This window comes from Phaenicophaeus curvirostris, chromosome 2 (assembly GCF_032191515.1).
Source record: "Phaenicophaeus curvirostris isolate KB17595 chromosome 2, BPBGC_Pcur_1.0, whole genome shotgun sequence".
Lineage (NCBI taxonomy): Eukaryota > Metazoa > Chordata > Aves > Cuculiformes > Cuculidae > Phaenicophaeus > Phaenicophaeus curvirostris.
In genome coordinates, this window is record NC_091393.1 from 123,286,663 (window position 1) to 123,299,560 (window position 12,898).

A 12,898-nucleotide genomic window follows, 5' to 3' on the forward strand; every position below is an offset into this window, starting at 1 on the left:
AGGCATGCAGCATACAGAGGAGTTGATATACTTTATCTGCACTTAGGGAAATCATGTGGTTAGTCAGCTTCTTCAAACTATGACCCAGACAAGATTACTGCAGCATGGAACTTGAGGAGAAAATGGATGATAAATAGTGGTTGGAATAGGGATCTGTCCCCTGAATACCATCTTGTGTATTTTTAGTGCACTGTCAACCACAGTTGCTTCCACTCTGCCTGACATTGGCCTCTGATTTGCATCTGTATTTTAAATACTTAAGAAATCAGTCCAAAGCAAGGGCCTAAGTATGGTACAAGCAGTGAAGAGGAGCACCTTAAAGGCTTCCATTCCAGAAGGAGCCTTTCCACCTAATCCAGGTACCTATGTGTAAGCAGGTAGGAGATTTCTTTGGAGAGGTGCTTGTCTCTTGCTGTTAGTCAACCCTTAAGCCCAAACTTGACATCTGAGGCAGGTTTTATCTAACCTCACCTTCTAGACTCTGCTGTAGTCTGCAGGGAGGGTGACAAACCTCTCCAAGAGGCAAGTCCTCTCATCATAAAATAGGAGTCTAAAACATGAGGTGAAGGACGAGGTCATTCCACTTTACTATTAAAGAGACAGACGATGTAATTTGCTTAGACTATAAACTCCCCATGAGTGTTATTTTGCTTCTTTCATGGGTCCAGCCTGAGCTGGTTATCGAGGCTCCCTCTCCCGTTGCGAGGGAAGATGGGGATGTCTGTAGGGCGATTCATCCCAGCTTATGATAAATAGCATGGACCACGTTCTGGAAGTGCTCATTTTTCATTGCCCAGAAAGAAAGGCCATTCACCCAGCCAGAATAGTAGTTGGCTCAAAGTACATGAATGATTCCTTCTGGAAATGAATGTTTGCTTGAATGTCACATACATATATGCTCATAGATGTACACAGAAAGAAAGAAATAGATCAGTATCCATCAAAAAAACCAAAATAAACCAACCTCCAACATGACCTTCATGCAGAGCACAGATTTTCTTAATTAAACCATTCTTGTTTTGGCTGAGGAGAGAAATAAGCTCTGTGTCTTTGTATCTGCCCTTGAAGAAACGGTGGAAGATGTGTGTGTTCTGGATGGAAGGAAGGAGTGGAAAATCCCGTGAAGAGGCATCATTTTTTTCCAGCTGCAGTTTGGATAGACAAATACAGCTGCTGGATAAATGGAATGTCTGATATTTCCGTAACAAAGAGAATTTCACCGGAACATTTTAATTTGCTGCTTTCTTCTTCTTAATCCAACCCAAGTGCTGCAATCTTTACCAAATATGACGTTAATAATAGGAAGCACTTTACATAAAATTCTCTTCTTGGACGAAATGCTGGGTTTTATAAGCAGACTTCAGTTTTATGTCTCTGTGGCCAGTTCCTAAAGATACACAGATCCTGTCCTACATTGATGCTTCATAATCTTGAGGTCATCCTGGCTGCATAATTCCACTAGCACAGAGCAGCAAGTCACACACACAAAGAGATTTGGTGACAAGAAGTGAGCTTTTTTGATGCAGTGTTATCTGGCAAAGCTGTGTTCATTTTTCTTTTCCTAAGGAGCAGAGCCAGTGGCTTCATAGCCAAATCCCTTTTCCATGATACCTTGTCTCTTTTTTTAAGCGTTCAGATGTTTTGTTGTGTTTTTTTTTCCTAAAATAGGGTTTTATATACTCTCTTAGGGCTTGAAGGCAGGGCAGGAAGGCAGGAGAAGTAAAGCATTGAGGGTGAGAGGAACAAATTCTTTTTGCTTTACACCTACACTGAAGACAGAGATGTCATTCCGCATTTTACACCACTGTGCGGAAAGGCAGCATTTGGATGCAAGACAGAGAAACCTGCCGCTATCCATCTGAAACAGTCTGACAAAACTGCAAAAGCATTTAGGTGTCTGGAAAACAGACTGTCTGGTTTGTGTTTGCGTTGTAAAAAGCCCAAAAATGAGAAATAGCAGATGAAAGAAAAATCTACTCTTGGTGACCCCTTCATGTTTTCCTGCTTATTAAGAACCTTGCTTTTAACTCTAGGAGAGGAGCAGGCAGCATTTGTACATCTGCATGCTTCAGCTCAGTTGAGGAACAGAATGGATTTGGAAACAAATTATAACATTTCTTTGGCAAAAAAAGAGAACTAAGGAGTTAAAAATAAGATGTTTGTTTCAGGTGCCAAGAGCAGTATAGTGTGCCTAGACACACAGCACCAGTGGTTTCTGTTAAACCACTTAAAGGACTCCATGAGAATGGGAGGTTCGTACGAGTATAAAATGTTCTTCATCCTTCACTGCCAGGGTGCAGGTGTAAATTATGCTATGGATGACATTTTTCTCTTAAATGAGGGACCAATAATTGCTGTGTGTTGGGTGCAAAATCTTGGCACAGGAACCAGCTTTGTGTTTTCGGTGGCTCCTTTCCGGGAATGTCACTTCGCTCGCTCTGCCTGGCCGAGCAGCCGCACTCCTGTCTGTCGGAGCTGCCTGCTGGGTTTCAAATTTTGCAGCTGCCAGGCCTTGGAAAACATGTTTTCATCAAGCAAAAATGTATGGTCTTCTACATAAATGAACTGCAGCTTACAAACATTCAGTGATGTTGCTGGGCTGCCAGGCTAAGGGACGGCCACAAAACCCATAGCAGGTATCACAGCCCACCTATTTCCAGCCTGGCGAGCATGGCCATGGATTAGGAGGGTGAGTGGCTTGGGCTGGTTGCTGGCTCTGAAATGAGGGATGAATCAATGTGCCCTACTCTGAAGAGAAACCATGGCAAGGAGGAGAGAAGAGCTCCTTTTCAAGCCTCGAGGTGCAGCGCAGAAATTGAGCTTCTGCCTATAATGGCTGCAGCTTGCAGAGACGCCGAGCAGAACCACTTAACCTCTTGCTCCTCTTCCTCATTGACAGCATCTCTATTTACTGTAGTTCGGGCTTCTCGCTCACATAATTTCTTGACATAAGTACAAATCCTGCGAATCTTATTCAAGGAATGACAGCCTAATCACCCCTCCTGCTCTGGCTAGACCTATCTGCAAGCCGTGCAGCTGTCATACAACCAGTCATGAGACGCCTCTGCGGGTGACCTACCTGTATTTGCTTACATCTCACAGCCCTGCCTAGGCACGGCTGCGTTGAAATTTCGGGGTGAAAGGGAGTAGTTAGCTAACGAGGTGCAGTTCAAGCGAAACGGTTCAAAGACAATGAGAAAACTTCCACAGCATAGACACTGGAGCCCTGTTCTTGAAAGCTGTCATTTTGGGGCCACTTCCAAAAGCCACCCCTGCCCTAAAATGAGGGTAATCAAATCTCCGACTCCAGCATGCTCACAGGTAGCTCCGAGGATCAGCAGTTCACTTCCTTTCATTTAAGTCATCAAGGATTAGCCACTGCTGGATTGCTGTAATGAATTTAAATTAATATGACCAGATTGTGATCATATCAGATAACAATCCCCCCCGCTTTTTCGCTTGCGTAACACTAAGCTTCGGTGACTGAAATTCTGCTGGTTGGTGTAGGCAGGGATTGATGGAGTGAGAAGATCTACCTGCCCTTTCCTGCATATGCTGTGGTCATAGGTGATGCAATATATTACCCTTCCTTGATGTCCAAAGCGCAGGCTGGCTAGAAAAGCGCTAGCAACACCCTGTAGCTGAGTGAGAAAGAACCAGTGCCTGACAGAATTAATTCTAATTACTGCAATGCTGATTGGGATCTTTGGGCACTACCATAATCATAGTAGTAGCAATAAATAATAATTGTGGTTATCTTTATTTTATTATTGTTTTCCCTCTAGACATTGCAATGATGAGAAAGCCTTGGATAGACTTACCTAGATAATTACTTGTATAAATTTCACCACATTCCTAAGAAACAGATTTATTAGCTGCATAATGCCAGCTCTCTGCTAAGCTGGTTTTTGATGGTGTAATAAATATCATTAAAACAAATCAGATAGGAGTTGGTTAAGTGGTTGAGCTTTAAGTTTGATGAGAATAAATTTTTTATTCTGTCATTTTCTTTTTAATCTTCCTTCCCCTATAATCCACCAAAACACGCTTGTATCTCTTATGTACCTTTAACAAATAGTTGCTCTCACCCCAGGCTATTTTGCCACATATTTGCTGAATTAGGCTGCCAGAGATACTTGCAAACAAGTTAGATCCCATGCTGTTAATAAGTTGGCCCAGATGTGGGGTTTTTTTTACTTCTCCAGCCGTACCTTTTGAGATTCAGTTTATCCTCAGTCCCTAGCAAAAGTCTAGGTCATGAAATGCTGTTCTTCCAAGGGCATGAGCTATTCACTTCTTCATTCACTTGCCGGCGTTTAAGCCAGCATCTTCAAACTTGTCATCTTCTTTCTTAAATCTCAGCAGGGAGGCGGATTTGTGCCTCTGACTGTGATCTCCGACACTATAGCGTTACAGGCTGCCACTGATCCTGCGCCTTTAGAAACAGTCTTGACCGAGCAATTAGATTGTGTTCCGTCGGTGAATAGCATTAAGGGTATATAGGAGACATGGCTCTTTTGTTTGTTTTATTTTATTCTGGCCATGTTGTCCGCGAACAGAAGCATTTGCTGTTAATCCCATTGCTCCTCTTGGTTTGTAATGATCATTTCTGTGATGGTGAATTAGCAGGAGCTGCTAGTGCATGCCTGAGCTCACAGCCATTAATTTTCCTGATTTTCTTCTGATAGAGCAGGTGCAAACTGGCAGTGTTTGACCCTAATAAGTTACAGTAGTCTTGCCAAATTTTGTTTGCCTGGAACAAGGAACATTGTTTGTATCAACATCCTGGTAAAAAAATGAGCAAATGGATTTGTTGATCAGGTAAATTTTCATGACAAATTTGCAAGCCTGTGTTTAAACAATGTAATTTATTTAATCTTGTGATTTTACTACTTCTTTATCGTAATCGCACAATAGCACCATTACCATATATGTGTTTGTCTCTCATGAGACAGATGGATAGTGGCTGAGGCTCAAAGATAATATTTATCTACAAGATAGCGTAACGAAGTCAGAGATTTGCAAGTTAATACATTTTGAGCTGATAAAATAATTCCAAAGGAGAAGCGACGCTAGGGTGTATTTATTTTTTTTTTAAATCCGATTTCAAAGAACATTCAGTGCCTTATGACATACATATTGCAATGATGTTGCTCTATAAATGTCCCTTCCTGTCATCATTTACATGATTGATTGCCTTGCAGCTGCATAAACTTGAATAACTCAGTCAATAACCTGTTACCTCGGTGTGCACGTGCGTCTCGGTGCGTGTGTCGTGGAAATGCATGTTGGTATGTTTGGACAACTGTGCTTTTATATCTCATGAGCATGGCATAAGATAAATCAAGCTCTTCGGTACGAAAATGCAGCTTTCCATGTAGAGTGCCCTGTCAGTTCTGTTCATAGCTGAAGGTTGTCTATTATATGATGAAGTCTCTTTGTTGCTTTTCCCAAGATAAATAGACATGTGAGGTTTGAACCATTAATACCTCTGAAGATGATGAAAAGTCAAATAGTGGACAGTTCAGATGCAAGCAACATTGCACTCTTCTTTGCCTGGATCCTTTACGGATTACATTCCACAGTACCCAAGATGTTCAGTCTAAACTGTATAGACTTGAACAGGAGTTTTTAATCAGCACTCAGCTAACAGACTCTTAAGCCTCATGAGAAGCTGCCTATCCCAATCTGGAGTCCTTTCTTTGGTAATCAAAATAATTTGACAGAGATAAAAAGAAGTAGCTTCTCTTCATTTAAATACTTCATCTTACATAAAAATCTTAAATTCCTGTTTTTTATAGACTAAAACACAGTCCAGGGAACAAAGGGATTTAATTTGATTTTTTTTTTTGTCCTCTCTATCTTGATAGCAAATATTTTGCTCTAGAGGAATGGGAACACAATTAATATAGGGTAAACATTTATGTGCCTAATTATGAAAGCAGGCCAGCAAGATCAGCATGTCGTGCTGATGGGGCACATCCTGGGAAGGTACAAGGTGAAGAGGCCATCAGGCAGATGACCAGTGGGACAGACATTGCTTGGGTCACAGAATCATAGAATAACCAGGTTGGAAAAGACCTCCAGGATCATCGAGTCCAACCATTCCTATCAGCCACTAAACCATGTCCCTCAGCACCTCATCCACCTGTCATACCTCCAGGGAAGGTGACTCAACCACTTCTCTGGGCAGCCTCTGCCAGTGCCCAATGACCCTTTCTGTGAATTTTTTTTTTCTGATGTCCAGTCTGAACCTCCCCTGGCACAGCTTGAGGCCATTCCCTCTTGTCCTGTCCCTTGACACTTGGGAGAAGAGGCCAGCTCCCTCCATGCAGGGAAGAACCAATCCCAAAATACGGGCTTCCAATGCCTCAGTCCCGGGTGGAGCTGGAGCTGCTGCCTGTGTGACAGCTGTCCTGTAGCCTTCCAATAATTCAAACAAGTGCATTTAGTGGAGGATATTCAAATTCCTGCATGGTATGAGATCCTTAGCAATAGATAGTCGAAGATACCAAATATGTTTTCTTACACTACCAGAATCAGTCGGTTTCCTATTTCTTAAAAATAAATTCTGAGTGTAATATGAACAAAATTGAGGCTATACTATGGAGCTAGATCTTTGCTGTTGCATCCTGTTGGGAGAAGCAGGTAATGATGGTATGCTGTCTGCTCACAAGCAAAAGTGATAGACCCTGGGGAGGCAGAAAGAGAAAGACAAACACCAAGTCCCCACGTGCCTGGGAAAAGCGCACAAGTGATAATTCTGAATGTGTCTTTATTTTAAAAGATGATCATTTATTGTGGTGCCCTTTTGGAGCGCAAAGCTTAAATATACGTCATACCTTTGAGTCTACGGCACAGTGAGTCATATGGCTTCAAATGTAAATAGGTGTCACAAACTCTGTCAGTCCTCCTGTTCCCAACCAGGCAGCCTGGGAGGAAGCTGAACCAACTGTTCCTAGGCAGGAATGTACATTTACATAAAATGTTTCACATTTTTCATGTTTATTCTGTGCAGATGGCTCCATTTTGAATATCCAGAATTTGTTTTGACTTTGTGACTATAGCTTGTAAACAGAGAGTTGGCTGGCATCTGTACCGAGTATAGGTAGCTCTTCCTATTTGATCTAAAATTGAGTGAGGCTGTAGCCAAACCATTACTCAGTCAGAATAATGTGGCAAGCCGGTTAAAGGCAGCATATCCAAAGCGTGAGGGAAGCTTGAATTAGAGGTGTTAGTGCTGTCCATAAATTGACATATTGATGCGCTAGTGGTGTTTCACTTACATTGCTGCTTTAGCCAGACTGCAAGCACGGCTTTGCAAATCAAGGCACCTCACTATTAATGTTTTGAACTGAATTGCACTGAAGTTCTGTTATGTGAATGTGTTGATACAAATAACGCACGGAAAATGCATAGATAGAACTCAAGATGCAGCAAACTTGGTTGCATCGCTATTAAGTATGAAAACACTAGCACTGGTTCTTGTCTGTGCGTATTACATGTATAGAAAGGATTTATTACATGTATAGAAAGGATTTTCAAGGACAAATGAATACCAAAAATGTAAAGTTCTCTATTTTTTCTTTTGTCAGATCCACTCCTAATCTTCCAGATGAGGTTTTAGGGCTATCTTTCCTGCTATCAGTATTTAAATACTTTAGCTCTTTTCTATATATTAGTTAACAGAAAAGGACACTGGTTTCGATTTGCTATTTGAGAGTGTAGTTGAGCCATCTTTTGCTTTAAAAGGTTCCCTCTGCCTTTGTCTTCTCTAGTTTAAGTAATTAAGTTGAAGGGTAAGTAGCCAGAGTATGTTCAAAGGCCATGGCTTTATTTTGTTAGACCTAATTATTCAGTATATTTTTCAGTAACTCCCCCTTACACATTCAGAGTGTATCTGTGCTTCCTGCTTATCTGCAGATTCAATTCTGCTTGCACATTGCTCAGGTCTATCACCTTACTGGAGAAATACATGATTTGTAAATCTGAAAGAATTCCCCAACAGCTACCATAAAATTAAGCTGTTAAAGAGCTCTTGGAGCTTGTTTAAATGCAGAGCTAAACAAACCTCTTTGCTGCTTAGCTCAAGATAAATCTTTTTAAAAGTCCTGTTCTAAATCACTTCCTAATTTTAATGAGTTTATATATCAGCCTTTGCCAGATTTTTACTGTAGCTATTCTCCAAGATTACAGCCATGATAAAGTAAGGACTAAAATTGTTTATTATATATTATTCTTCAGAAGCAAAACTTTTTCCCCCAGAGGCTGTTGGGAGAGCTATTGATTTTCTGCCACAATGTGAAATGTGTGACCTTTATAATATGAGCAATGATTACAAGGCCAATAAAATGACATCATTCTGTTTAAACTTTAGAGTTCGCAGGGCAAATAGCAGAATGTGCCACATTTAACGATGTCCACGGACAAGAAGTGGACATTGCCTGTCTTCACATGAGACTGAAACATGAAGCAGGCAGGCTCTCCCTTCCCAAAATGCCCCGTGTTTGTGCCAGGAGCAGAACAGGAGTATTGGTACCAGGTGGAGCTCTATTTTTCCCAAGGTCTTAAGGCAAGAAATCTGCTTTTCTGAGAGCAGACTTTTCTAAATGTTTGCATCTACCAATGCCACTGACAAAACTCCTTCTGATGTGATACTGGATGAGCTATTTGGGGCACAGCTATATGAATTCGTACGAATTTTCCCCAGTCCACTGCTTATGCATTTGCAGCACTAAATTCTGTTCCTGTGATGCAGCTTTAGCCACTTCACTGCGGTTCGTCTAGAGTACCCGAGAGAAGGGTCTGTCCCAAATATCTGAATTATAATTGCACGGAGCAGATTGGTATTTTAATATGTGTGAAAACAAAAAATACTGAAGGCTTAAGTCAGGCTTGGAGGGGGATGCCACAACCTGATTCACTGAAATAATTTCAGAGAAGAAATTTATGGAATCTCTGCATTTCCTACTTCAGTCACGCCAGTTTGTTTCCCCACATTATTTTCTTCCCTTTTCTCAAAAACTCGTTTTTCATCCGTCGGGATCTGTTTCAACCAATTTCCCACCCATTCTCCAGCCTGTACCAAGCCAGATCCCGGGCACGGAGACCGGAGTCATTTCCATTTCCCTTTGCAGACTGAACCCAGCCTGTGCTCGGTATTTGGTTTGGCTGAACGTGGAGTCGAAGTGCTCACTGCCTAGGAAGAGCAAGCAAAGCAGCACAGCACATTCACAGCATTGCAGAGGAAGGAATAGGGATGATTTTCTTTCCCATTTCTAGCTCATTGTGTAATATCGATATCTCTGTAGCTTTGTATTATACTTACTGTAAGGGGCTCTAGTGATTGATTAAACACCGTAGCTTTTCTTTGGCATTTAATCAATTGCAGTAGTAGTTTATTGCTTGGTGTATTACAAAGTTAAAGAGATTATTACTTAATTATTCTGAAAAATAGCAGCTTGCAGTTGCTGCTAACGTTGGTGTGTGTCTACGCTGACACTGGTGTCACGTCATCCTTTCCTTTGTGCCTCCTCCTCTCTGCTCTGGGAGAGAGCGTGTGATTCCCGCCGGGTCACAAGCATTCATTCCCGCAGCCATCGCCAGCACAGTGCAATTAGCAGCGTTAAATAAATAATTACATACGGTGGGGCTTCCCACAGTGCAAAGAGCCTGATTCTGTCACTCGCTGGGTGCCTCCAAGTCTCACTTAAATTTTAGGCAATGTCCTTATTAACCAGCCTATGTGACTATGAACTCACTGCCAGGTACAAACCGCTTATGGAAACAATTCATCAAGAATTACGTCGGTACCAGGAGGCAGTTTGATAGCCCAGGGTGCAGCACCAGATGTGTGCACAACTGGAGATAAATCAGACATGGGGAACATTATTGGTGAGTGAATGGGAGAAAGCTAAAAAAAAATCTAACATTTTGTGACATCCTCCCGAGGGTCTGTGAAACGGCAGCTCTTCTGTTTTGACACCTGAGGTTTTCTGCCTTGAGTGCAAAATGGAATCTGTATAGAAGAGTTTAGGAAGAATATTGTGGTGTGATAAAGCATAAGGATTCAGGGTAATGTACACATCTGTGCATATAGGGGTACCACAGGTATCTCCATCCATACGTATTCTCATCCATCTGCTTGTGGGTAGGATCTAACTTGCCTGTATTCCCATGCAAAGGATAGTCCAATGTTTAGAATTAAAAACCAGGATTTATTTCCTTTGCCCCTGACTTTCTTTATGATCATAAGCAAGCACTTTGTCTCCTTGTGCTGCAGTTTCCTTTTGTGAATGGGAATAACTGCTGGTCAGTACCTTAGAGAAGTAAATGTGCTTAAGGAATGCTAGCTGCACCTCCATTGTGATGATGGGCACCACCTAAATACTTTCAGTAGAAAAATGGAACCTCTTTAAAGCTTTAATCCTGCAAAGATTTTTACAAATTAAAGCTGTGCCCTTGACTTCAACAGAGATAGTCAATGGAAGACCAGTGACAAAGCATCCACTGTAAATTTTAAGCATTTCCCCCAATGATTTTGGAGTAGGTGGGCTGGGCTGTCTTTGGGGAAGAAAACTGAACCTCTTATGTTGTTTATTTTTCCTCCATTGTGGTAGTAGAGGTCTGACCATCGCCTTTTGAGGCAGCTTTATGAATCCAAGAGCTTGGTAGTGCTCTTGCTCATGCTTGAAGCTGGCATTGCCTGTGAATAGTGATGCTTTGGCCAGTCCGTATGAAGTCACAGCATTGTACGCAGGTTTTGTGTCAATCGTGCGATGGCTTTTGCAAGTACTCCAGCAGAATTGGAGCGAGCAGACGTTGACTGTCCAGTGACTAGGAGAAGTCCATGTTTCTTTGAGAAGGTGCTGGATGGTCCTAACCATTAAAAGAATTTACTTTCTTACTCCAACAGATTTCCCCACCCCTCCTTGATGTTACAAAATTTATTACCACTTTTGTCTTTCAGGTGTAACCTGCCTTTAGTGTTGCAGACACATCAGCCAACCATGCATTAAGAACTGGGCCCTTACCTTAATTCAGTATAATTTTCTTTTTGTCCAATAATTTCACGAGCACTAATCCACACTTCAAATGCAGGAGATACTTTGATCCCCAAATTGTTCAGCACTTCATGCGGGAAAAACCGTAGGCCACAGTCATGAAACTCCTAGAGGATGGCTGCTGGCTTCCTGTGGCAGAGCTGGTTGTTGTTTTCCCCCCTCTCCCTTCTTTGCTCTAACCATTTTGTCTGTCTATCTTGTCTTGTATTCAGTTTTCAAAGCAATTGCCATGAAGAGCTTCCTTTTTTTGGTGCCTAAAAGGGAACAATAGATTTTTAGAATAAGCATATACATATTTTTATATGACCGTCTGTATATGCGTATCGCATCTATCATATTTATACTTTAATAAAACATGCTGAAAAGTTCAAGTTAAACAGAAATTAATATTTATTATTGTTATTTTTTATGAAAAGGTCTTTAAGTATATCTTTAAATGCACATGACATTTAAAATTATTCCGGTGCTGGATTCCTGAAAAAGTAGATGACCTTTTCTTTTGAAATTGGAAAGTGTTTTTTCCTTATCAGTTACATTATGCACAGAAGATGAGATGTTAACCAAGATGTTAAAATGTATTGTTTCCCTTTGAAAGCTAATCCTGTTCCTCATTTTCATTAATGTTGGCTCATTCATTTTTCTTTTTCTTTCTTTCCTTTCCTTTTCTTTTGCAACTGTTTTTGCATGAAAATGCAGAGTAGCAATAAACAGATTTTTCGTAAGACTCGCTTTAAGACTCTTCTCTTTCAGATCCAGTTAAAGTTTTTTAAGTTCAGTTATTGTAAGATTCATATTCCTCAGTTCCGTAAACAAAAATAATGGAGAAATATAATGAGGTGCAAAGCGATTTTCTAGCCCTCACTAATCAATAAATGCCAACAAAATGGGGATGGTGTAATGTCCATAATTTAATTGTCTGCTGTTACCAGGTCACCACGAGACAGTAACAGAAGTGGGGAGAAGCTGGAATTGGCCATGTCCAACCTCACTGCGGACGTCCTGGAGTTACTCCTGGAGTTTGTTTATACAGGTTCTTTGATCATAGATTCAGCCAATGCAAAAACGCTACTGGAAGCTGCCAGCAAGTTCCAGTTTCATACTTTCTGTAAAGTCTGCGTTTCATTTCTAGGTAAGAATCACTCCATCTAGTGAGATTTTAAGAACGCATTTTAAAGTTTGTAAGCCTTTCTTTTAGCAACTCTCAAAAGATAATTAGGAAACCCAAAATTAAATATAGTTTTAAAAACCCACATGATTTATTTGGATTGAGATTGAATTTAAAATGCTGATGCAGTGGTCAGTGGAAAATGATCTAGAGAAGTGTAGCCTATTGGTTGCTTTCACATCTTGGATAGGCATTTTTGTGTCCCGGAGGCTGATCTCTGCACAGATACCAGGTTGCTTATAAGTGTGACAGCAAATGATGGGTAAATACATCAGGCCAGCTTGGTCAAGCACTAAAAGAGCTGGAGGTGGATTCCCACAGAGCAGTCTAGATCTGCAGGTTTTTTGCATCCGTGAGGAAGTCCTTCACATGTCCAATGTTCTTGTAAATAAGATACAGTTGAACTGCTCCAGGATGAATATTCATGGGGTTTATTTTCTCGTACAGATTTATGATCTGATGGGTACAGGTCATCACAAATGGTGGATGGAACAAAAGGCTGCTGTTCCCTCCCTTAGTAACTGATGTGTCCTACATGTATGGGGTGCGCTTGTCCCATTGAGGAAGATCAACATCGTCACCAATGTCTCTGTCCATGCTCTCATGGCCACATGAGAAGCTGATTGCTTCTTGTCCAGAGCACAATGTCATCCTGCTCCTTCCACTTTCT

At 41.2% G+C, this 12,898-nt stretch overlaps 1 protein-coding gene across 2 annotated transcripts in view; it reads left to right on the forward strand.

Moving 5' to 3' along the window:
- The window catches only part of KLHL29 (kelch like family member 29), a 406,051-nt gene that overhangs the window by 334,788 nt on the left and 58,365 nt on the right, over positions 1–12,898 (forward strand). For both annotated transcript variants that reach the window (XM_069850743.1, XM_069850744.1), the window contains one exon: positions 11,993–12,192. In XM_069850743.1, the coding sequence (XP_069706844.1) occupies positions 11,993–12,192 (200 nt within the window). The remainder of the gene's footprint in view (positions 1–11,992; positions 12,193–12,898) is intronic.